Source organism: Emys orbicularis, chromosome 1 (assembly GCF_028017835.1).
Source record: "Emys orbicularis isolate rEmyOrb1 chromosome 1, rEmyOrb1.hap1, whole genome shotgun sequence".
Classification (NCBI taxonomy): Eukaryota; Metazoa; Chordata; order Testudines; family Emydidae; genus Emys; species Emys orbicularis.
The window spans coordinates 184818462-184844426 of NC_088683.1; the positions used below are offsets into that span (position 1 = coordinate 184818462).

The 25965-nt window shown below is 40.7% G+C and overlaps 1 protein-coding gene across 1 annotated transcript in view; it reads left to right on the plus strand.

Annotated features, from left to right (window-relative positions):
- Positions 1-25965, plus strand: part of GBE1 (1,4-alpha-glucan branching enzyme 1) — a 296161-nt gene that overhangs the window by 66242 nt on the left and 203954 nt on the right. Inside the window, exon 2 of the mRNA XM_065399789.1 lies at positions 21960-22129. Coding sequence (XP_065255861.1) covers positions 21960-22129 — 170 coding nt within the window. The remainder of the gene's footprint in view (positions 1-21959; positions 22130-25965) is intronic.

The following is a 25965-nucleotide window of genomic DNA, read 5'->3' on the forward strand; positions in this document are numbered from 1 at the left end:
TCTGTGAATAGGTAAGTGAAAGCAAATATGCAGATAATGAGGGAACCTTTATTTTTGTTAACTTTCACCCACGAAAACTAACCAATTTTTTCCTGTTAAGCTTTTGCCCACAGTCTTCCGTGTTGGTGTAATTCTATAACTCATTAATTTAGTCTGCAAATTGTCCTATTTGAATGACAGCTGAAACACTTTTCTTGTTGATATTGTTTTATTTCTATTTTTTGTGAACAGCACTCGGCTGCTGGATTAAATCTGTGTTACACAATGAATGTGCATGAGCAGGAGAGGTTGGCATAAAACGCAGCAATGAACATTGTAGATATGTGACATTAAAAAAGGTGAAGATTAGTTTAAATATATAAAACTGTTCTCGTATCCTGTAGAGCTTAGATTGCAGACACACAAATATACTATAACTCAGGACCTCAGATGTTTAAAAAAAAAAAAAAAAAAATATTTTTGTGCTGTCTTGCCCACATACTCTTCAGGCGCCTCTGAACGCCCTTTGCTCCCCAGTGTGTGTGCGCATGGAGTTTGCAAACTATTTCCTTGAATGGCTGGCCTTCACTGAAGAGGTTATTTTTGACTAACTTTGATTAACAAATCTTCAAGCTTCTAGTTCATATCTTCCCCTTACATGACAGCACCAGGAAATATATCAGGTCTACAGCAAATCTGAAAGCTGTAGCCACTGTCAAAGAAGCTAGGGGACTAACCTATAGTCCTGCTTGGCTTCAGATGGAAGGCTTTACTTTGGCAGCTCTCCAAGCTGAAAATTGGGCTCACAGTACAGAGTTAGCAGAATTTTTCTAGGCTTCTGTCCAGAATAAGGAGTTTCCTATGTCCTGTCTCTTTCTTCTTGGGTTAATACATTTATATGCTGCATATTTGTTTGGAAATAATATTAATATTTATATCTGGACAAGTGTAGAGATGTAATATATTACAATACATATACAGTGGTATGGTATCTTTCCTCAGATGGTTTTTCTATTTTTAAAATGTACTTCAAAAGTTCACAAAAGAGTTGGAGAAGAGTTCAAATATCACTTCCTAAGCTAGTCAAACATTTAACAAGCCCCAGAGATGTGGCACAATCTCTGCTCAGTCTGCTTTTTTGAGGGAGACGAGTATTAAAACTCATGAAAACAGTGCAGCTGTGGGAGAATTGCTAAGTACGGAAACAACCCTTTTAAGCAATAGGTGACAAATTTTGAATCTGTGAACCTTTTATTGTTAAACTTTATACATCAAAAGTGCCCATCCAGTTTTAGTAGAAAATTATCACACACAGAGTGGGATAACTTCGCTTAAAAGACCACAAATAGACATCTCTTCTCCCTGCTCCTAATCTAAACCACCCTTTCCCCCCCTTGGCCTGTTAAAACGCTATTCCTTGACACCCCTTCTCCACTCCCAGCAGTGTTTCATCTCAAAGTAGCAATTTAAGAGACAGGCAACAAGAGAACTGACACAAACCAACCTGCACCATGCCTAAACAGCACCCACCAATGTCAGATTTGTTTAAGCTTTGAATCTCACCACTTTTTCTTCCTCATCCTAATTTCAGGGAATATCTATTTACTAGGGTATTGGATACCCATGCAAGACCTCTACAAATTTTACCCTCCCCACTTCTGTATCAGATGGGGTCTCTTATCCCAATATCAAAAGCATCCCACCATAATTTATGCCTGTTACTCATTCTCCAAATAGGAAGAAAATAGTCGAAAGATGTTCCTAGTAGGTGGGAGTGGATGAAGGAAACCGAACTTGTGGATTTTCCGTTTCTGAAGCACACCAACCCAACGCCAAAAGAGGGCATGTAATGTCCTTTTAAACAGATGAAGCAAAGAGAAACTTTGAAAAACTTGTATTGAACAGTAAACTCTCATGAGGATTTGTCCTTTTAAAAAATCTTATGAACTCTTAAGGCACTTGAATGCTTGATGGAGACATACATTCTGAGATTTGACTTGTTTTGTTCTATTATCTCGTCTACATGAAGTTTCTTCAGTGGTACTTCTGTTAAAGTAGTATTGTGTTTGCAATTGACTTAGTTGACAAGTCAAAATGATTAATACATGCAAATAGCAAGGTGGTGCTTCTGCTTATTAGAATTTAAATGCTGTCTCTGCTCTTTTTTTCTGGAAGCCTGACTTCTGCTCTCACTGCCACACAAATACTAATCAGTAATGCCAGGCCTTGATGTCTATTTTACCTGACTTTTTTTTTTTTTTTCCCTTTATTTGAATCCAGTGTAATAATGTTTCCTTAATCTGGCTGTCCAAGAACACCTTAGCTTCTCTGGTGTGATGTAGTGTCTGTACTTGTCCCTTGAATCCAATATTTTTTCTTCTACCAGTATAGCTGCCAGGTTGTGCTTCACATACAAGAAGTCTCCTTCTGGCTTCAGACAGGAAGGAAAATCTGTCCTATATCTATTGCAGGTCACAACCAGTGTTCCCTCTAATTTTTTCAGTCCATGTGCAGAATGAATTTTATGTGCACCACATCGAGGTAATGTGCAGAAATGCGCCACCAGTAGAAACCAAAAACCTAGATTAAAAAAAATATATATATTTTTAAAAGTTACCATAGGGATGATTACTCTAGCCAGGACAGGTTAGGCATTTTAGAACTCACTACTCAAAAAATTAAATTTAAGCGTAAGAGAAATAAAAATTATGAAATACATAGACCAGTCAAAAAACTAAAATAACACACTTTGAAAGAAGTATCAAGAAGTAACAACAACCGTACAAGTATGTGTTGGAATGTGTGTGTGTGTGTGTGTGAGAGAGACAGATGTGCATTGCCTGTTTAAATACGCTGATGCCACTTTAAGTACGCTGCCCTTTTAAGTAGATCAGTAAGTTCAGACACAGCAGCAGCTGCCAGCAAGCTCTCTCCATCCTGAGCCCTGCTGTGTTTTCCCCCCACCCCACTCTGTGGAGATGGGGTACAGGGTCAGGGGGAGGGGACATACTGACATCAGCACCCTCCCACACTCTGCACAGTAAGCAGGAGGCTCCTGGGAGCAGCTCCAAGGCAGAGGCAGCACATGGCAGTGGGGGGAGGGACACCTGAACTGCATGGCACTTGATAGCCTGCTGGGTGACTGCCCAGCCGCTCAGTTTACAGGGAATTTAGGTCACAGCCACAGTTGTAATTTAGTTGGAATGACAAATTTATTTTTCACAAGGCTTCTAAGAAAATTAAGTAGTGAGGGAGTGAGAAGTAATATTTTTTATCAAGACTAGGAAATGTTTGAGAAGGAATAAATGGTCAGTTTTCAACATGGCACAAGGTTAACAGTGGCAAGCCTCAAAATCGGTGCAAGGACCAGCATTCTAATATAACCTTAATCTGGAAATGGGATTAATATTGAAGGGGCAAGATTTGCAGATGACACAATTTAGTCAGGTTAGAAGACTTCATATTTAACAAAAGTATGCGAATGGACACTATGATAACGGATGAAATTCAGTGCAAACAAATACAAGAGACTCTATTCTGGAAGAAATAATATGGACAACTCCATACAAAATACTGGGTTCTAAAATGTAAAGTCAGTCGCATTTGGGAGGTTGGAAGAACTGAGTTTACTTGAGCTGTCTAGAGCGTAGACAAACTTTGTCCAAAGTGCAGTGTTAGTGAATATCCTAAAATGTTAGAATGTGTAAGGAATGGGGTAGAAAACTATTGTTGGAAATATAATGGCATTATATGGACTTGCCTGGAAAACTGAGCAGTTTTGGTCATATTAAAGCAAAAAGATAGTGATCCAGAAGTGTGTAACGAATGATTAAAGACTTGCAAAAATTTCCATAGGATGAGTGGAAAGTTTATTGGCAAGCAGGTTAATAAGAGGGAAAGTGAGAAGTATAATAAAAGAACAGTATAGAGGAAGTAAATTGGATGCTATTTACTCTTCCCTGTAATACGACAAGGGGGGATTCAATTAAAATGAAAGGCAACAAATTTAAAGCACATAAAATGAAATATTTGTACATCATATATAATAAATCTTTGGAACTCATTGCAAATGTAAATGAGGTTGAGTTTAGTAGGGTTTAAAGGATTATTTGTTTTGTATGAATAACGAACATCCACAGTTACACTAGACAACCAAAAAGTATTGGGAATATAAACACTCATACTTCAGGGCAGAGGCCAACTACTGATGGAGAGAAGTTGGGAAGAAACTCTTCTCTCCCCCCACCCATGGACAGACTTTTATCACAGCAACAGGGTTTCTTGCCTCTCCCTCTAAGTAACTGGTACTGGCTCTTTTCAAAGACCAGATAGTGGTCTGATGAATTCTAGAGGGACCTGAAGTCGGCTTATTATGGAAATTCATAGTGAAGCTGGAGCAGCTATTGCTGCTTCATTGTTCTCTCTCTTTAGCAATAGTGTATTTTGTTAAACAGTGGAATAAGTTTGGGTAACGTTCCTTCAAAAGATGGATGCATGGTTAACATAACCAGCAGTGCCAGTCAACATCCTGTTGATTTGGGAGAAGTTGGCAAGGAATGAAATTCTGACATTGTAGGATGATGTCCCCCCATCCCCCTTTTGGTAGGGAATTAAGATTTTTGTATAAAGCTTATTGTGCTCTGTATCGATGTAGAAAGGTAAATCCTATTCAGCATATTATTGTGCTCCTTTAAGATAACATTACTTGCAGAATTAACAAGAAAACTGAAGCCAAACTGATAGAGCACACTTGGAGTCCAAATTTGAGAAGAAACAGATGGCTTCTTATGTTCACTGCTGTGACAAACTAATAAAGGCCATTTAAAGATCACATTCCACAGTGCAACCAACTAAAATTAAATGCGGTAGAAATAAACTGCTGTGGACCAACGTCACTATGTGCAGAACTTTGATCCTTAACAATCTGTAGGGGTGTGCTGAATCATACCAAAAATATTTTAAGAAAGTTTTATAAATAGTGCCCATTGCCATTCCCTTGATACTTGGGTTCCTTATCCTTGTCAATGTGTAAAGAAAGTCTTAAACTTTATGGAATAGTAGGGCTGGCCAACCAAAAAAGCTCTTCAGAAGTGATCAACATTGTCCCTGTTTTTTCCCAAAGCCTGAGTGCAGCTATTATTTTAGTCTGAGTTTTGATTCGGACTTTGTAGCTGTCAGTATTGTTGCTGTGGGACTTGTTGAGTTTATTTTTTTTCCAGACTCAACCTTGATATCTGTTAATACAAAATAAGTCCTTTAGCAATAGTTGACAGTGGACTCAACTGGGAATTGATATGTTACGACTTACAGCTCCATTTAAAATACTTCAAGTAAATAAAACTTTTAAGATGGTTGACTCTGAATTATTTTTGCTTTTAAAGCTTATTTTAATATGATTCAGAAGTCTGTGTGGAAGATTCCAGCAATAAGTATTCTGTGCTGAGAAGGAACTAAGCTGCTTATTTTAATATGGAAAAGGTTTACCATCTAGTCCTTAATTTAAACCCTGTTGAATTCCAAAAGGAGCTTGTATAGTTACAGTAAACATGCATAGTAAACTAGATAAATTAATTTTAATGACTGTATTGTCTCAACATTGCAAACAAATTAATAACTATATTGCTCTTTCAGTTTACCTAGGTATGTAATTAATGTTAGTATTAAACATTCTGGTGTCTTTTGGCAATATGAAAACTTGAATGTTTAACAAGAACACAATTTTAAATTAAAGTAATAAATCAGAATTACCAATGCCACACTCTTCAATTGGCCACACTCCTCAATTGGCAATGGAAGTGTAGTATTTTGTCCCATGTACTTTTGGCTGCATGCCTCTTTATCAGCTACTGTCTTTGCAGTCACGCTTGTGTTCACGTCTTTGCTACATGCTCTGCTGATTACCTTGGAAAAGGGCAACGCTGTAACTGTTGAGATGACCTTTCAGTTTATTTTCTCTTGTGTAATATCAAACGTGAGCTAACACAGTCTTAGTCTACTGATTTCTAGAAAGAAATCTTTTTACATTTTCTACAGCATTCTCCTCAAATATGATGTGGTTTCTCTGTAGTTATGTTTATTCCCCCCCCCCCCCCCAAAAAAAAATCAAAACCCTGCCATGGTAATCACTAAAGAGAAGAGAATGTTTATAGCAAAAAAAAAACAACCCAAAACAAAACAAAACCCTGTTTCAGTATGCAATCCATCTACAATTTAGATGTTAAACAGATATATTGAAACAATGAGCATTGAGTGAAATAGCTGCTCTTCAACTTAAAACGTTTGTAGGAAAATATCTTTATACAACAATGGATTAAACAGGAAATATTACATACTTAAATTGAGCCAGTATGTACTAGCAAAGTATATAAAATGATAGCTTAAACTCTATTTTTGACTGCTGTAAATGAAAAATGTAGTCTAACTACTCTGATTACCGTGAAAAATAAATGCAGAATAACTTTATGTTGAAATTGACTCAGAGCACTATTTTACCAAGTTTAGTTGTCATTTTTCAAATGGAATACTTGATATCCCAACATATCTCTCAGATCGCTAGAGATGCTTCTTAGGCACTGATCCTGCAAAGATTTACACAGGTGAGTAGCCGCATTGAAGCAAATGGGGTTGTTTATGTGCATGTATTTTTGCAGGATTGGTGCCTTAATAACTAGTTCTCTAGGCTTCTGGTAGAAATAAATTGATATTAGGGAAGGGTAAATATTTAAATATTTGTAACTCAGCTCTCAAATACTGGAATCTGATCAGAAAAATCAGTGAAATGACCTATGAAAAAAACAATCAGTATTTAAATCTTTTTCTAATCACTTTCACTTTCACCTTTTAGTTCTGAATTAACAGTGTGGATGTTGAATGTTAAGCAACTGGAAAAAACTTGCAAGATGCACTGACTGCCGAATTACTGTCAGTACAGTCATTAATATAGTAAAATATTTGAGAAAATAAAATAGGCAAAGGGTTACAGTTTTAACTAATTTCCTCCATGTTTAAGAAAACACTGTGCCAGCATTTTAAAGTTAGCAATGGTTTGCTTGCTGAAATATTATTAAAATAGACTGTTTACTTATTAGATTTAATTGCTTATTAGTATTTACATCTCTACCAGAATTAGCAGCTGCTGACTGGAAATGTCAAGAAAAACTTTATAATTATCATTTAATCTTTCCGAGTACTCTGGATTCTTTTCATCATATTTGTGGAAATTAAGAGGTATTTCAGTGCTGGGACTTGCATGTTATTGCATTTTTTATTTACTTAAAAAAAAAAAAAATCAGATCTGTATGGAGAACTTTAGGCAGAACAAATAATTGCTCATTAGTTATCCATAGTATAAATGAATTCATTTGTCTAACTTTCAACATTGTGTCCAGTTTGTATCTCCCATTATTACTGCAGACTTAGTTACTGGTTTGGAGATGGGGAGAATGCAGTAAACATTTCCCCTACTTTTAATGGAGGTAAGAAAGGTAATTAAAATACAGCTTCTGCTTAGCCCCGCCATAGGCTTTTGTTGACCTGCTCTGTTTGTACTAATGAGAGATTGTACCTGCTGAAGAAGCCGCAGACACTCCCTCAAGGTGAAAGGCATAATAAACCTTGAAGGCTGAAGTGACGGTAGGGATAGTTTAAATTGTGTATATAGGGGGACAATAAAGACATTACATTCATTTTAGATGTAAGCAAATTAACTGCTATGCAAGTAATGTATTAAAATTAGGATAGACATGTATCTTTCTGCTGCAGAAATAGGCACTAAGATGCCTCTGACTTTATATACAGGATTTAGCTATTTCCATCCAGTCTTTCCTTTCTAGTAGTCCTGACTGTATAGAAGACTAATTTCAGCTGTTTGACCTGTGGGGCAAAGATTATCCTATAAAGTAGAAACAAATCTTAATTAAACAGATGGTTGTACTCATCAACAAACATAACTATCAGCGTCCAGAAGTTCAAATGCTTCATATATTAGTTTTTCTGATCAGGATTTGAAAGAAATCTAACTGCACTACTGAGGAAATGTAGAATAATTTCAGTTCGTTATAGTGGGATACTACAAGGCTGTGTTTTCTGGAGAAGACGACTTTTACAGTTATCACATACTCGCAAATTTGACCTAATTAACTGTGCCCCATGCAAGGCTTCCATTCTGATTTACTGTACACTAAACATTAATTTCCATAAGCGCTCACAAGGCCTTGTACCTCATTTAAACAATTGAAAATGACAAATGATGTACTGGAATTTGAAAACATAAAAGGGACATCGGGACGCCTAAAGTAAATAAAACATACCCATTCCTATATATGCAAATGTTGAACTTTTAACTTTGATTCCAGATTGATGCTGTCTGCTGGTGATCAATGGAGGGATGAATGTAATGTTAAACCACCACGGGTTCCATGGCATTCCAATGAATAGCTCAAAGAAGAGGGAAAGATGAAGTATTTGCATATGGAGTGACTTTAATAGTGCAGCTTGAACTTATAGGGAAAGGACACATTCACCCACACATAGACATCCTTGGATCATTGCAGAAATGAGTGAAATGTTCATTTTTTAAACTATCAGAAAAGCAAAGTGACAGGCTCCTCCGATGGGCTGATCTGTGTAAAGTCAGCCATTGACCTTTGGTGCTTCTAAAGCAAGTTATTTGAAAATTAATCTTTTCTGTTCACTTTATACGTTACACTCCTGCACAAATGTTAGTTCACCTATTCTAAAATATATAAGCTGAATTGAATAGGACTTGAAGAGTGAGTAAAATGGGGAAAGAACAAGTAGAGACTAAAAGGAATAAAGTGGCTATTTAATACAAATGCAAACCTTTCAGCAAATATGGCAAAGTGTAGTAAAGGCTAGACGTAAGTGACCAAAATAGGTGAACTGTTACTACAATGGTAAAGGAGTGTCAACAGTACATTGCATTTCAATGGCTTGGAGGAGTGCTCCACAGGCTTTTTGTTGCTGTTGTAAATCCCTTTGCAATGAACTGGTGGATGGGTACACCCTCATCCCGCTTTTTTGCCATGCTCTAACATAGGCATCATATCTAATTTTTTCCTTTCAATATCAATCTGGTTTTGACCTGATATAGTAGGGTTTACAACAGGAGCAGGAACAGACCTAAGAAGTGTTGCACGTCTCTTATGCATTTCTCACTTTCTTGCACAAGTGGTAACATGAGAGCATGAGTGGCCATTTCTCAAATAGATACTCTGAGCTACAAGCCAAAAGGTCCATGGGTTCTATTCCCAGATCTTCTACTGACAGCCTTCAGTACTTCTGTGCACTTCACGGCCCTTATTAACCAAGCACATACCCCTCCCTTAGGGGCAGGCAATTACCTTTAACTCATTTTGCAGATGATATCCGGAAGGTTGGTCACTGCAAGCAGAGATGGGATGCTAGAAGCTGAGAATGGGTGACGGGATGGATCACTTGATGAGTAGGTGTTCTGTTCATTCCCTCTGGAGCAGCTGGCATTGGCTGCTGTCAGAAGACAGGATACAGGGCTAGATGCACCTTTGGTCTGACTCAGTATGGCCGTTCTTATGTCTCTCCCACTCTGCCGTGCTGGCTTTTGGAAGCAGTCTAAATCCATGTGCTTCTGTAACACTAACAGCATTCTCTTTGTCCCTCTCTAGAGACTAGGTCAGTGAGATATAGAGGTTTATGAATCTCCTAGTACCTCCATGGATGTGATCCTTTAGCTCAAGTGATAGAGGCTAGTGCTTTAGGATCTAGAGATCCTGGATTCAATTCCTGTGTATAACTCAAGGAGATTGTGTGTCTATGCTGTCTATAACCAGTAGAGTCAGGAACAGAACCCAGGAATCCTCATAGCTGACATCTTGGGTAACAAATGGTTATCTACCTGAGTCAAGTATGGTGTCTCCGTCTGTGGCCTGATCATCAGAGGCAGGCATCCTACTTTCCCCCTTCCACTTCACTGATAGCAGTAGCAGGTTGAAGAAGTCTGTGCTGGGGAGATGAAGGTTGAGTTCAAATCCTGCTGAAAAACCATGACGGAGTGGGGATGGAGGGCTAATATGTTGGAGTGAGAATTCTGGAATAACTTACTTGTTAGAATTATTTTATATTGCAAAACATTTTTAGTAGTGAATTTGGATGTTGTGCTAACACTTTGTTTTTATTTTGGGTAATGAGGTGTGTTTGAGGGTTACTACTGAATTTATTTGAAAAGGGAAAGCTGAGAGGTCTTGCTAGTGAGCATTTGTGACATTACCCAGGGTACAATCTGGACTTACAGATAGCTATGTCCCCTCAATGCTCCAATCTGGGCTGCCTTTTACCCTGCTTTGCTGTGAGAGTAACCACTCCTGGCCTGATCTCACACAGCCTCCAGCATGTAAATCACTCCCAGCTATCTTGTATGAGTGCAGACACTCATTAATTACATAACAGAGCAACACCAGTAAACAAAGTCCCAGACTTTCCAACAAAAATGTGCATCTTGTACTGGCCTCCACCCTCCTGGATGATGCAAGCTCATGTAAAGTCTGTCATTTATTAGCAGAAAATATGTACAAATCTAGTTATCCCAAATGGATTTCCCAAACATTTCAATCCAAACACACTGATTTAACTTAAACGAAGAAACACATGTATTAAATATGGAAAGGGAGATTGTGACCAGTAATGAGGCATACAAGTCAGAATTGGTTACAAGGAAATAAAAGGTAAAATGTGATTAACACTTAACTTAACAAGCTAAGCGAATACAAAGCAAAGGCCTCTCTCCCCACGTGGTTCAGCCAGTAAAACTGCAGGAACTCTTTCAGTCAGGATCTCCCTCCTAGTCCAATGCTGCTTTCTTTGTTCCTCGGCTGTTGATAATACCATGAGTAGAGAGCAAGGGAGATATGATTTGGGGTGTCTGCCCTCTCCTCTTATACCCCTTTCTCTTGTGCAAGAATCATCTCCAACCGATGTTCAAGAGACAGTCTGTGTGGCCAGGGACCTGCTTCTTTGTCAAAATATAGATTTGCGCCTCCTTCCCCCCTCAATGGAAGAGTGGCCACTTAATCAGATGATGGTCCCTTTGATCCCATAGACAGCTGGCTGAGGTGTTCACTAGCCTTTTGTCTCTGCAGCCAATGAAAAAGACAAGCAGGTCCCCACTTCCTAGACTGCCAAAAACAAGGATGCTAAGAAACTTGATTTATTTGGGAGAAAGATTTATTCTACTGTCAGCCAACAATTTTGGGTGGCGAATCATCAGGCCCTGCTGGGCTGGTACAATTTTAATCTCTGCGCCAGTCTCAAAAACCTCCAGGAATCCCTCCCTCAGGGTTTGGCCCAAGAGTTTGGCATGCTGGTGGAGAAGGGCACGGCGGCGTCCAGATGCTCCCTGCAAATGGCATGGGACGTGGTGGACTTGGTAGCAAGGGTGGTTGCATTGACGGTGGTCATGTGACATTGTTCCTGGCTCCAGACTGCAGGCCTCTCCCAGGAGATGCAGGCCTCGATCCAGGACCTCCCCTTTGATGGAGTTGGTCTGTTCTCGGACCAAATGGATGACAAGCTGCACGGGTTGAAGGACACTAGGGTTACCCTTCACTTGTTGGGCATGCACATGCCACAATCAGCCAGGAAGCCCTTCCGACCACCGCCGCTGCCAAGACCCTAGCAGCCTGATCAGGGACCTACGAGGAGAAGGGACGCTAGTTTTAGTCGTCATTGCCCTTCTTCCTCCCGCTCGCCAACCGAGCCTGAGGTAGCCAAACACCCAGGGGGCCAGAAGTGATCGTTTTGAGGGTGCGCCTGAGAGTGACGCTCTAGTCAGTTGACCAGATCCTACCCGCCTTTTCCTCAACCGCCTTTCCCCCTACCGCTCGGCTGGGTCGTGGTTTGTCAGACCACTGGGTCGTGGACATAGTGGCCCAGGGCTATACCCTGCACTTCCTGGCTGCCCCTCCTTCCTGCCCCTCAAGCCCCATTTTCCCATCCCTCTTCAGGGACCCTTCTCATGAGCAGTTCCTCATTCAGGAGATAAAGACGCTCCTGAGCTTGGGGGCTGTGGAAGAAGTTCCTGGCGACATGGAAAGAAGAGGATTCTACTCCTGCTGCTTCCTAATCCCAAAGGCCAAAGGGGGCCTCAGGCCCAGCTTGGACCTGTGTGGTCTCAAGAAGTTGAAGTTCCACATGGTCTCCCTGGCCTCCATCATCCCTTCCCTGGATCCGGGGGACTGGTATGCCGCTCTCGGCTTAAAGGACGCTTACTTTCATGTCTCTATATTCCCAGGCCACAGGCATTTTTTGTGCTTTATAGTGGTCGGGCGTCACTTCCAGTTCACGGCGTTACCCTTTGGCTTGTCTTTGGCTCCCAGAGCAGATCAAACGGAGCATCGACCTGGTGTGATCCATCTGCAGTGATCTGGGCCTGTAAAACACCGTAAAGTCCTCATTAGCGCCAATCCAGCACATAGAGTTTATTGGAGCAGTTCTCGACTCCACGTGAGCCAGGGCCTTCCTTCTGGAAGCATGCTTCCAGGCCGTGTCTGACTTGATTGCCCACATGAAGAGCCGTTCTCTTACCACAGCCCACATGTGCCTGTGACCTTTTCAGGCATAGTTGGCCTTGGTCTATATCCCCAGCAGGCACGCCTTGGACAGGGTAGTCATGGTGCCAAGCTGCATCCTCTCATCCTTAGACTGGTGGCTGGATCCAGAGTTGGTGCTACAAGGGGTTCCCTTTGTGATCCCATCTCCGTCAGTTACCCTGGTTTCGGCTGCATCGGACCTGGGCTGGAGAGCCCATCTTGGTGAGCTCAACACCCAGGGTCGCTGGCTACACAGCGATCTTGCCCTTCATATCAACGTCAGGGAGCTCAGAGCGGTTTGCCAGGCCTGCCAGGTGTTCTTGCCCCACCTGAAGGGCAGGGTGATGCAGATCCTGATGGACAATACAGCTACAATGTACTACATCAACAGGCAGGTCAGAGTCAGATCACTGGCCCTTTGTTGGGAAGTGCTCAGCCTCTGGGACTTGTCTGAGACCTGCCATTCATCTGGTAGCTGCCCACTTTCCCGGAGCCAAGAATGTCATGGCAGATCACCTCAGCAGGACTTCTCATCTCACCACAAATTGTCGCTCCATCCAGAGGTGGTCACCCTAATCTTTCACAGGTGGGAGTCTCCGCAGGTGGACCTGTTTGTGTCCAGACAGAACAGGAAGTGCCACGTGTTCTATTCTCTGCAGGGCAGGGACAAGGGCTCCTTGTTGGACACATTCCTCATTCTGTCGTCGGGAGTGTTGATGTACGCCTTCCTGCCGGTGCCGTTAATCCACAGAGTCTTGCTCAAGACAAAGCAATGGTCATCCTCATAGCCCCAGCGTAGCCTTGTCACCACTGGTTCGGCATGCTGCTGAGTCTCTCAGCAACCACTCTGCTGCAGCTACCTCATCAGCCAGATCTGCTGTCATAGAACCACTGCAACCTGCTGCACTTGCACCTGAATTTGCTGCACTTGACAGCTTGGCTGCTGTGTGGCTCAGTGCGGACGAACGGGGCTGTTCCACTGATGTCCAGCAGGTTTTGCTTGGTAGCAGAAAACCGTCCACCAGGGCAATATATGTGGCAAAGTGGAAGCTGTTCATGTGTTGGGCCATGGACCAACACATTCACATGGATGAGGCCCTGCTGCAGGACATACTGGACTATTTACTGCACCTTGAGCACCAGGGTCAGTCACTATCTTCAATCAAGGTAGACCTGGAGGCCATTTTGATGTTCCATCCTCCGCTTTGAGGCCGGTCGGTCTTCGTCCATCCCATGATGGGGCATTTCCTGAAGGGTTTGGAGCGCCTTTACCCGCATGTCGGAGACCAGCATTGGCCTGCTAAACCCAGGGGTGTGAGCTCAATCCTTGAGGGGGCCATTTAGGGATCTGGGGCAAAAATCTGCCTGGGGATTGGTCCTTCTTTGAGCAGGTGGTTGGACTAGATGACCTCCCCCTTCGAACCCTTGGCTTCCTGCTCCCTCCTGATTCTCTCCTGGAACGTCTCTTTCTTGGTTGTTATAACCTCGGCCCGTAGGGTGTCCGAGATTAGGGTGCTCACATCAGAGCCACCCTAGACAGTCTTCTACAAGGACAAGGTCCAGCTGTGTCTGCACCCCGCCTTTCTGCCCAAGGTCGTCTCCCAGTTCCACACTGGTCAAGACATTTACTTACCAGTCCTTTGTCCAAAGCCTCATGCAATGGATGAGGAGTGCAGGCTGCATAGCTTGAACGTCAGATGGGCGCTGGCCTTCTACATTGATAGAACAAAGCTGTTCCATAGGTCAACACAGTTGTTTGTTGCTGTAGCTGACCAGATGAAAGGTTGCCTAGTGTCAGCCCAGAGAATCTCGTCTTGGATCTCGGCCTGTATCAGCTACTGCTACGAGCTGGCAAGGGTGCCCCTGCCAGCGATCGTGACAGCTCAGTCGACTAGGGCACAGGCATTGTCAGCTGCCTTCCTGGCTCAGGTGCCGATCAAAGAGATCTGTTGGGCTGCGACCTGGTCGTCCGTCCACACGTTCGCGTCACACTATGCGTTGACCCAGCAGGCTTGAGACGATGCTGGCTTTGGCAAAGCAATGCTGCATGCTGCGAGACTGTGAACTGCGAGCACACCTCTGTTGATTCTGCTTGTGAGTCTTCTAGAATGGAATCAACATGAGCAATCACTCGAAGAAGAAAAAACGGTTACCTACCTTTCATAACTGTTCTTAGATGTTTTGCTCATGTCCATTCCATTACCCATCCTCCTGCCCCTCTGTCGGAGTTGTCGGCAAGAAGGAACAGAGGGGGTGATGATGCCGCATGAGCATGGCACTCCAGAGGGCACCACAGCCATCCCCACAGGTACCGCTAAGGCAAAAATCTCCAGGCGCGCGCACACCTAGCATGGACTGGAGATGAGCAACGCCTCTCGAACACCAACAGTAACCATTGTTAGGTAGATAACTGTTTTTTCTGTTGCGTGTGTGTGTGTGTATGTATGTATGTGTGTGTGTATGTGTGTGTGTGTATATATATATATATATACACACACACACACACCCTTGAAATGAAATCCTGGGTCTATTTAAAGTCAATGATAAAACTCCAACTGACCTTAGGGGACTGCCTCATTAAGTTCATATGCATTATAGCGGGTCTGAGGGCCGCTGGGTGCTACTGCAGTATTATTTAAAAACAATGTTGCATACAGCTCTCTTGGGGTTTGTTTCTGTGTGGCTTAAGACTGCAGTGTGGCACATTCAGTATGTTGTTGTATAGCAAACTAGAAATTTATAACGCAGTATATAATATCTATAACCAATGGAATGCTCCTTCCACTTGCAAGGAGATCCTGTTGATAATGGAATAATCTTGCCAAATGTCAGATGTTGAACTTTTGAGGCAGGTTTCAGTGAGTTGCTCTTTGCTGGTGTGTTTAACCTTTCTCTTAATTTTTTTTTTATAAATCTTTTCTACGCTTGTGTTTGACATATGTAATGCATGCAAATAAAATTGTTAAAAATCAACTGTTGTACATTTTTTCTTGAAAATGACATCTTTATATTCAGAGGCTTGTAAGACACATTGTGCTGTCTATAGCACTATAAATGAAATTGATCTTAGATGGCGCAGGAATCATGACTCAATTTTGAGGCATGACACCCATGAGCAAATTTACAGAAGTGATACTAGGGGATGGGCATTAGGGAGGTATGAGTATATTGTTTACTATATCCTGGGGCTTCCCTCTTTTGAGTCACAGTGGTTTCACAGTGAATATCTGTCTTCATAATAAAAGCTGTTGGGGAGATTAATCTTAAGAAAATAATAAAACTCTCTGTAAACATTAATATAAATAAGCCTGTTTCAATTGAAATAACCAACAAATGGGACATCTTGAACCTTTCTATCACAAATTCTCTGCCACTGAAGAGACCAGTTCTGAACCAAAACTTTAAATTAATCTCATAATGGTGTCCAGATGTTGACATTTCTTGAAGGTGTAATATCTTAGTTGTCACTATGATTGATGGTCCCTTTTGAATGAATGACTCTTCAAAGTGGATATCTTTAATAACTCAGTATTATACCACAGTGCTGCCATTCTCTATTTTTCCCTTGCTATCAAAGAAAAAAAAATAGTACCTTAAAATTATTTTGGAGGGGGTAGTTGGGGGGTGGGGGTGTAGCTTTAAGTGTACTGGCATAAGTAAATTTTGGAGGCAGCATATTTCTGGCATTTTAGTTTTGTAGATAACACAGTAAATTGCAATTTGGCAGATGAGTAGACCATTTTGCGGTTAGATAGTCATGAAATCTTTATCTTCTCCTAAAAATGATACAAGTTTCAACATATAACACTGGTCTACAATTTTTGAGAAGTCGTCTGCTTCAGAGATAAAATGTGCTATTTATTATGTATTTTGATGTGCTGAAGTCAAATACGACAATTAAAACAACTGATTGGCTACTGTTTCTAAGATATTTAAGTTTTTACATTTTATGTCTATGTATATTGTGTAGATAGTAGAGTTTTAATCATAAATTGTAAACCTAGGTCTTTTCATGTGTTTATGGTTGCTTTACATGATAATATTTCACCTGTCCTGTTTATGTAACACTTTAAAAATCAGCAAAAGGGTTATATAAATAAAATTTATTATGAAACAAAAGGCAAAAAACTATTCTGTACATAGTTTAGTCCTATTCAGTGTCTACTCGGCGCTTCTTGGCTTGTCTCTTGTATTCATTAAATGGAGCATCTCTTGTCACTGTCCAGCAATACTCTGCAAGCATTGATGGGCTCCATTTGCCCTGATAGCGTTTCTCCGTTGTTGCAACGTCCTGGTGAAATCGCTCGCCGTGCTCGTCGCTCACTGCTCCGCAGTTCGGTGGAAAAAAATCTAGATGAGAGTGCAAAAAATGTATCTTTAGTGACATGTTGCAACCAAGGCTTTTGTATGCCTTGAGGAGGTTTTCCACCAACAACCTGTAGTTGTCTGCCTTGTTGTTTCCGAGAAAATTTATTGCCACTAACTGGAAGGCTTTCCATGCCGTCTTTTCCTTGCCACGCAGTGCATGGTCAAATGCATCATCTCGAAGAAGTTCACGAATCTGAGGACCAACAAAGACACCTTCCTTTACCTTAGCTTCACTTAACCTTGGAAATTTTCCACAGAGGTACTTGAAAGCTGCTTATGTTTTGTCAATGGCCTTCACAAAGTTCTTCATCAGACCCAGCTTGATGTGTAAGGGTGGTAACAAAATCTTCCTTGATTCAACAAGTGGTGGATGCTGAACACTTTTTTCCTCCCAGGCTCCAATGACTGTCGGAGTGGCCAATCTTTCTTGATGTAGTGGGAATCTCTTGCACGACTATCCCATTCACAGAGAAAACAGCAGTACTTTGTGTATCCAGTCTGCAGACCAAGCAAGAGAGCAACAACCTTCAAATCGCCACAAAGCTGCCACTGATGTTGGTCATAGTTTATGCACCTCAAAAGTTGTTTCATGTTGTCATAGGTTTCCTTCATATGGACTGCATGACCAACTAGAATTGATGGCAAAACATTGCCATTATGCAGTAAAACAGCTTTAAGACTCGTCTTCGATGAATCAATGAACAGTCTCCACTCATCTGGATCGTGAACGATGTTGAGGGCTGCCATCACACCATCGATGTTGTTGCAGGCTACAAGCTCACCTTCCATGAAGAAGAATGGGAAAAGATCCTTTTGACGGTCACGGAACATGGAAACCCTAACATCACCTGCCAGGAAATTCCACTGCTGTAGTCTGGAGCCCAACAGCTCTGCCTTACTCTTGGGTACTTCCAAATCCCTACCAAGGTCATTCAGTTCACTTTGTGTTATGAGGTGTGGTTCAGAGGAGGAGGATGGGAGAAAATGTGGGTCCTGTGACATTGATGGTTCAGGACCAGAAGTTTCATCCTCTTCCTCTTCCTCGTCTGACTCAAGTGAGAATGATTCTGGTGAATCAGGAACTGGCAGTCCTTCTCCGTGGGGTACTGGGCGTATAGCTGATGGAATGTTTGGATAATGCACAGTCCACTTTTTCTTCTTTGACACACCTTTCCCAACTGGAGGCACCATGCAGAAGTAACAATTGCTGGTATGATCTGTTGGCTCTCTCCAAATCATTGGCACTGCAAAAGGCATAGATTTCCTTTTCCTGTTCAACCACTGGCGAAGATTTGTTGCACAAGTGTTGCAGCATATGTGTGGGGCCCACCTCTTGTCCTGATCTCCAATTTTGCAGCCAAAATAAAGGTGATAGGCTTTCTTAACCATAGTGGTTATACTGCGCTTTTGGGATGCAAAAGTCACTTCACCACAAACATAGCAGAAGTTATCTGCACTGTTCACACAAGTACGAGGCATCTCTGCTCACTTTGGCTAAACAGAAATGTGTCCCTTTGAAAAATCAAACACTGACAAATAAGAGAGCATGACACTGTATGATTTCTAGAGCTGATATAGGGCAATTTGTTCAGCAGAGAGATGTAAGCTTCGTTATGATTGCATCATCCATGACTTCTAGGAATAACATGATGCAATTCATATCATGTATGACGCAATACCAGCTTCAGATTGCATCATTCATTGTTTTGCCTAAAAAGCAAGTACTGTCCAAACCCAGTCATAGATTTATTCATAGATCCAGTCAAAGATGTATTTTAGTCATTTCTGGTTTAAATTGAGATCCCTTCCCTTTATAACTCACTTATCCTCCGCCATTCCCAAGTCAAGGGTCGTATATACTGACCCAATAGCATATCTTGAAAACTAGAGCCAATCAACAATTGTAAGCATCATTTTCGTTCTCAGTGACCCAGAATTAGTGAAGTTTGACTACATTTATTTCAGAAGCATTTTGGCTGTAGAGCAGTGTAATAGGCTTGTCTGATTATTTTTGGACTTGTTAGCCTTCCCCCACACACCATAGTATTCAGATGGGTGGTAGTTTGCTAAGTGGTTGCAATCCATGTGAGAACTATTTCAAGTTTTAAGGGCCTGATTCTGTTGCTCTTATTCACACTTGATCTCTTACCTCCTAAAACAGTGAGACTATTCAGGGTAAGGGTGACAGAATTTGCCACCAAGATCAAAATGATCACTTCAAGGCTGGGACGTTAATGGTATTGTGGCATTACTAGTCTTCAGTGCGACTACTTGGAGCAATTGAACAAAGTTCAAAGTTCACATAACTTGCATAACTCACCTAGTACTATTTCTTTGTCCAGTAGCTCTCAAATATTTCTCGTATTAAAAGGCCCTTGCCTATGTCTTGCACTGCTGCTGGCCATGACCTGTGGGATGCTAAGCTTAATTAAGATCCTATTGTATTTACAATACTTGCAGTAGAAATGTTCAAACCTATAGGATATCTGAAGCTTGCAGATGGAGTGGAGATTAAGGACAATCTAAGCATGGCACAATATCTAAATGAATATTTTGCATCGGTGTTTAATAAGGCTAATGAAGGGCTTAGGAATAGAGGGAGCGGGACAGAGGGGAATAAAGGAGGGGCAATTGACATTAAAGTATCAGAGGTGGAAGCCAAACTTGACCAGCTAAATGGGACTAAATCGGGTGGACCGGATGATCTTCATCCTAGAATATTGAAGGAGCTGGCGCGAGAAATTGCAAGCCCCTTGGCAATAATTTTTAATAAATCTGTAAACTCGGGGGAGGTACCGATGGACTGGAAAATAGCTAATGTGGTTCCTATTTTCAAGAAGGGGATAAAAAGTGACCCGGGTAACTACAGGCCTGTTAGTTTAACTTCTGTAGTATGCAAGGTCTTGGAAAAATTTTTGAAGGAAAAAGTAGTTAAGGACCTTGAGGTGAATGGCAATTGGGACAAATTACAACGTGGGTTTACGAAAGGAAGATCGTGCCAAACCAACTTGATCTCCTTTTTTGAGAAAGTAACAGACCTTCTAGATAAAGGAAATGCGGTGGATCTAATTTACCTAGATTTTAGTAAAGCGTTTGATACTGTGCCGCACGAGGAATTACTGGTTAAATTAGAAAAGATGGGGATCGATATGAAAATCCAGAGGTGGATAAAGAACTGGTTAAAGGGGAGACTGCAGCGGGTAGTACTGAAAGGGGAACTGTCGGGTTGGAGGGAGGTCACCAGTGGGGTTCCTCAAGGTTCGGTTTTAGGTCCAATTTTATTTAATCTATTCGTTACTGACCTCGGAACCGAATGTAGGAGTGGGCTGATAAAGTTTGCGGATGACACAAAGTTGGGAGGTATTGCCAATTCGGAGAAGGATCGGGATATTTTGCAGGGAGACTTGGATGACCTTGTAAATTGGAGTAACAATAATAGGATGAGATTTAATAGTGGGAAGTGTAAGGTGATGCATTTAGGGATGACTAACAAGAATTTTAGTTATAAGTTAGGGACGCATAGGTTGGAAGTGACGGAGGAGGAGAAGGACCTCGGAGTCCTGGTTGATCGCAGGATGACTATGAGTCGGCAATGTGACGTGGCTGTGAAAAAAGCTAATGCGATCTTGGGATGCGTTAGGCGAGGTATTTCTAGTAGGGACAGGGAGGTGCTGCTTCCGTTATACAAGGCGCTGGTGAGACCTCATTTGGAGTACTGTGTGCAGCTCTGGTCTCCTATGTTTAAAAAGGATGAACTCAAACTGGAACGGGTACAGAGAAGGGCCACTAGGATGATCCGAGGAATGGAAAACCTTTCCTATGAAAGGAGACTCGAGGAGCTCGGTTTGTTTAGCCTAACCAAAAGAAGGCTGAGGGGGGATATGATTGCTCTCTTTAAATATATCAAAGGGATTAATACCAAGGAGGGAGAGGAATTATTTCAGCTTAGTAGTAATGTGGATACGAGAACGAATGGATATAAACTGGCCGTGGGGAAGTTTAGGCTTGAAATTAGACGAAGGTTTCTAACCGTCAGAGGGGTAAAATTTTGGAACAGCCTTCCGAGGGAAACGGTGGGGGCGAAGGACCTCTCTGGCTTCAAGATTAGGCTTGATAAGTTTATGGAGGGAATGGTTTGATGGGATAATGTGATTTTAGTCAAACAGGCATTAACGGGCCATCGCAGGTAAAATGAGGGTCCGGCTGTAGAATCTTGCCTGTATGCTCGGGGTTCTGCTGATCGCCATATTTGGGGTCGGGAAGGAATTTTCCTCCAGGGTAGATTGGCAGAGGCCCTGGAGGTTTTTCGCCTTCCTCCGCAGCATAGGGCAGGGGTCGCAGGCTGGAAGATTCTGTTGTGGGTGAGTCAGCTTTTGTGGCCTGCATCATGCGGGAGGTCAGACTAGATGACCATATTGGTCCCTTCTGACCTTAAAGTCTATGAGTCTATGAGTCTATATGCTATTGGTTATAGGCCACATGAGGAAAATTGCTGGGCTGCTTAGTGTGAGTGAAGTCCTCCTTTTGTTGTTTAATAACCTTATGACTTCTGGGCTGTCAATCACAAATTTCAGTGTGTAGGCTTAAACCACAGACTGTTCCTGTAAAGTGAAAAAACTGTAGGCTGGGGTAGTCAATTATTTTTTGTCAAGGTTCCCAGAGAAAATAATTTAAATAAGTTTTTGGGTCCATTCAAAAGCATCTGGTGGTCGGATTTGGACCACCATCCACCTATTGACTACCCCTACTGTAGGGGGAAGTGAGGCTGGCTTTTTTGTACTGTAAACCTTGTGCTGTATCAAAATATTGGCAAGATAAGTTCAAGTGCATGAAGTAAATATCTGCTATTCTTTTTAATACATAAAGGGATGTATAGTACCATAGTCTGAGGAAACGCCACTGTACTCTGCCTAATCAAAAATACACCTGTATATGCATTAAGATAAGAAATTGTCCTGTGTTGATCTGAGTACCTACTATAAATAAGATGGCTAAATTTTCTAAAATATATTTAATGTTGTTGTTTGAAAGGTATACCGTGTTTCATGACCGATTGAAGAACATTGAAGAAAATGAAGGCGGCCTTGATACATTTTCAAAAAGTTACAAAACATTTGGAGTCAATCAACTTGTGGATGGTGGACTATATTGCAAAGAGTGGGCTCCAGGGGCAGAAGCAGTGTTTCTTACTGGCGACTTCAGTAAGTATTTTTAAAGATTTTTCCATTTTGGTATTTCTTCCCTCTTATAATGCCAGATCTATTGCCATAATATAGATTATGGAATCTGTGGTGGTTTTTTTTTTTTTTTTTTTTTTTTTTTTTTTAATGAAAAGTAAGGCTGTCAAGTAATTAATTTTTTTTATCACGATTAATTGTGCAATTAATCGTGCCAGTAAAGAATAATATATACCATTTAAATATATTTGGACGTTTTCTACATTTTCTAATATATTGATTTCACTTACAACACAGAATAAAAGTGTACAATGCTCACTTTATATATTTATTTTTATTACAAATATTTGCACTAAAAAAGAAACAAAAGAAACAATATTTTTTAATTCAGTAATACAAGTACTGTAGTGCAATCTCTTTATTGTGAAAGTGCAACTTATAAATGTAACATTATATACAAAAAACCTCTATTTGAAAATTTAAAAAATGTAAAACTTCAGAGCCTGGAAGTCCACTTAGTCCTACTTCTTGTTCAGCCAATTGCTTAGACAAACAATTTGTTTACATTTATGGGAGATAGTGCTGCCTGCTTGGTGTTTATAATGTCACATGAAAGTGAGAACAGGTGTTCGCTTGGCACTTTTGAAGCCAACATCGCAAGATATTTGTGCCAGTTGTGGTAAAGATTCATATGTTCCTTCATGCTTTTCCCACCATTTTAGAGGATGTATGTCCATGCTGATGACTGGTTCTGCTCAATAACGATCTAAAGCAGTGCAGACTGATGCATGTTCATTTTCATCATCTGAGTCAGATGACACCACCAGAAAGTTGATTTTCTTTTTTGGTGGTTCGGGTTCTGTAGTTTCCACATTGGAGTGTTGCTCTTTTAAGACTTCTGAAAGCATCCTCTCCAGCTCGTCACTCTCAGATTTTAGAAGACACTTCATATTCTTAAATCTTGGGTCTCGTGCTGTAGCTATCTTTAGAAATCCCAAATTGGTACCTTTTTGTGTTTTGTCAGATCTGCAGTGAAAGTGTTCTTAAATCGAACAACATGTGCTGGGTTGTCATCCGAGACTGCCATAAGACACAATATATGGCAGAATGCAGGTCAAATAGAGCTGAAGCATGAAGGAGCATATGAATGTTTAGCATACCTGGCACGTAAATACATTGCAATGTCGGCTAAAAAAGTGCCATGTGAACCCCTGTTCTCACTTTCAGGTGACATTTGTAAATAAGCGGACAACATTATCTCCCGTAAATGTAAACAAACTTGTTTGAGCAATTGGCTGAACAAGAAGTAGGACTGAGTGGACTTGTAGGCTCTAAAGTTTTACATTGGTTTGTTTTTGAGTGCAGTTATGTAACAAAAAAATCTACATTTGTAAGTTGCACTTTCACGATAAAGAGATTGACTACAGTAATTGTATGAGGTAAATTGAAAAATACTGTTTCTTTTGTTTATCATTTTTACAGTGCAAATATTTGTAATAAAAATAATGTAAAGTGAGCACTGTACACTTTGTATTCTGTGTTGTAATTGAAATCAATGTGTTTGAAAATGTAGAAAAGTATCCAAAATACTTAATACATTTCAATTGGTATTCTATTTTTAACAGCGCTATTAAAAATGCAATTAATCACAATTTTTAAAATCATGATTAATTTTTTTGTGTTAACTGCAATTAATTGACAGCCTAATGAAAAGGATATCAAAATCTAAAGTAAGTTTACAAGTTTCCTGATGTGAGTTACCGTTTTACCAATATCCTTCCTAGCATCTGAAGTTTTTCATAGAAAGGGAGAAGAGACTGAGCTGTTAATACCTATTGTATTTCAGAAACTAATCTTAAAATATGCTTTTACACAGCTCATGCTTTTACCATAAGGGTTAATCCCTGTAGGAGCACTTAATCTTCTACCTCTTCAGATATTAATCCTTACAAGTTGTTGCACTGTGTCATTACTCTGGATTTGATTTTCACTAATGGATTTGGAAGGTTGTAAACGTTTGTTTAGGGAGGTGGTGATGTGGTAAAACCTTCCCATCTGATTTAAATATGAACTACAGAACTCTTTATGTAGGATGAAGATGTTTCAACATTCCCAAATCACTAAGTATAAGTATAAAATTCAGTGCAATGAACTTGCATTTCATAAGTGCTTGAAGACTCTGTTTTCCCCCTTAAATTTCCTTCCCTAACAGTATGACTGGGATTCACATGGTATGATGTTATCAGTACTTAACCAGATGTCTCGCTGGAATGCCATCCAGCACTCATCCATATGATACAGCCTGAGTCTACATAGGAGTCTGGAATTTATTGCCTCTGACTTTTTTTTAATATGTGAAAAGAATTTACCTTGTGCTTGGAAATCTAGATTTTGCATAAACCCATCTAATTAGCTACTGAGATGAGAACAGCTGTCCATAATGAAGGTCATCTCCTTGTGGTGTTGTCTTTGGCCCCCATCCTTTCCCATCCCCAGCACATCCCTTGGCCCGCGCTGCTTCCTGCAGCCCCCATAGGCCTGGAACGGCGAACTGCGGCCAGTGGGAGCCGCGATCGGCCGAACCCGCGGACGCGGCAGTTATACAAACCGGCCCAGTCCGCCAGGTGGCTTATCCTGGTGGGCCACGTGCAGAAAGTTGCCGATCCCTGACCTAGATTAATATTGAAAATCCATTGAATGTTTTTCTACATGTAGCGATCATTTAAAAGAGCAAAGTCATGTTTCAGATATCATTGGCTGTTGCAGAAGAAATGTGAACTCAGGCCTTAGCTAAGAGAAAATGCATTTTATCATTGTTTTAAAATATAAACAAACTTACAAAACTACATCTGAGCATTCTGTCTAAAAAAAATGTATAGTTAAATCCCTTTACAAAATAACTGGTAATGCACTTCAGTAGTGAGGAAATAACTGGACTATCATTTGTTTCATTTGGACCTGCAGTCAGATCACTTTTACATTTCAGATGGATTTCTTGGTAATGTGTGAAATTCACGTTTTTATAGCACTACTTTTTGCTGCGTGTGGGGTCAGCATAAATAAACTAACAAAAGGAAAAGTTTTATAGCCATACTAAAATGGAGTTGAACATCATTTTCCGGGTGTCAGAAAATGGCAGGCTACAACTGCTTATTTATTTTTAAAGAGTTGGATGGAGTAATATCTAACGTTGATTATGATCATTTGAATGTGCAGATTGATTGTTCAAAAGAGCCAGATTATATAAATTACGAACACTTCTGCTAAACATAGGAAAAGTCTTTTCCACTTAGAATTATATGTAACTCAATTGGTATACATATCCTTAAGTTATTTATTTATTTTTGTTTTGGTAATTTCTGTATTTTTTATTTTTGTTATCTGTTTGGAAATCTGGTAGTGTTGACATTCTTTGGATTTAAAAACAAATACACTGTGTTACACAAAATGGCAAATTCAGACTGGATTTCAAAATCTGAACCTCATCACAATAATATTGAGTTGGAAAAAGGGAGCTTGTAAAACCTCATTCCTGTGGACTACCTTAGGAACCAGCAGAAGTATTGAGATTCTGTCTAGAGAAAAACGAGTTTACATTGTAGTAAACTCCAAAATGTACTTAGATTAGTTTTGGAGAGTGGCGCATACACAATTGTTTGTTGCTTGTGACTATTATCAAGCCTGCATTTAATACAAAATCTAGACGGATTAATTTTTTTAAATCTGTACTGTATTCAAGGTTTTAGCATTCAAATATGTGACTGTTACATACAGATGACAAAATTAGGCAGTGTTACTCTTTGCCATTTAGCGTTGTTTTGCTTACCAGTTTACATCCTCTCATTATACCAGTACAGGCA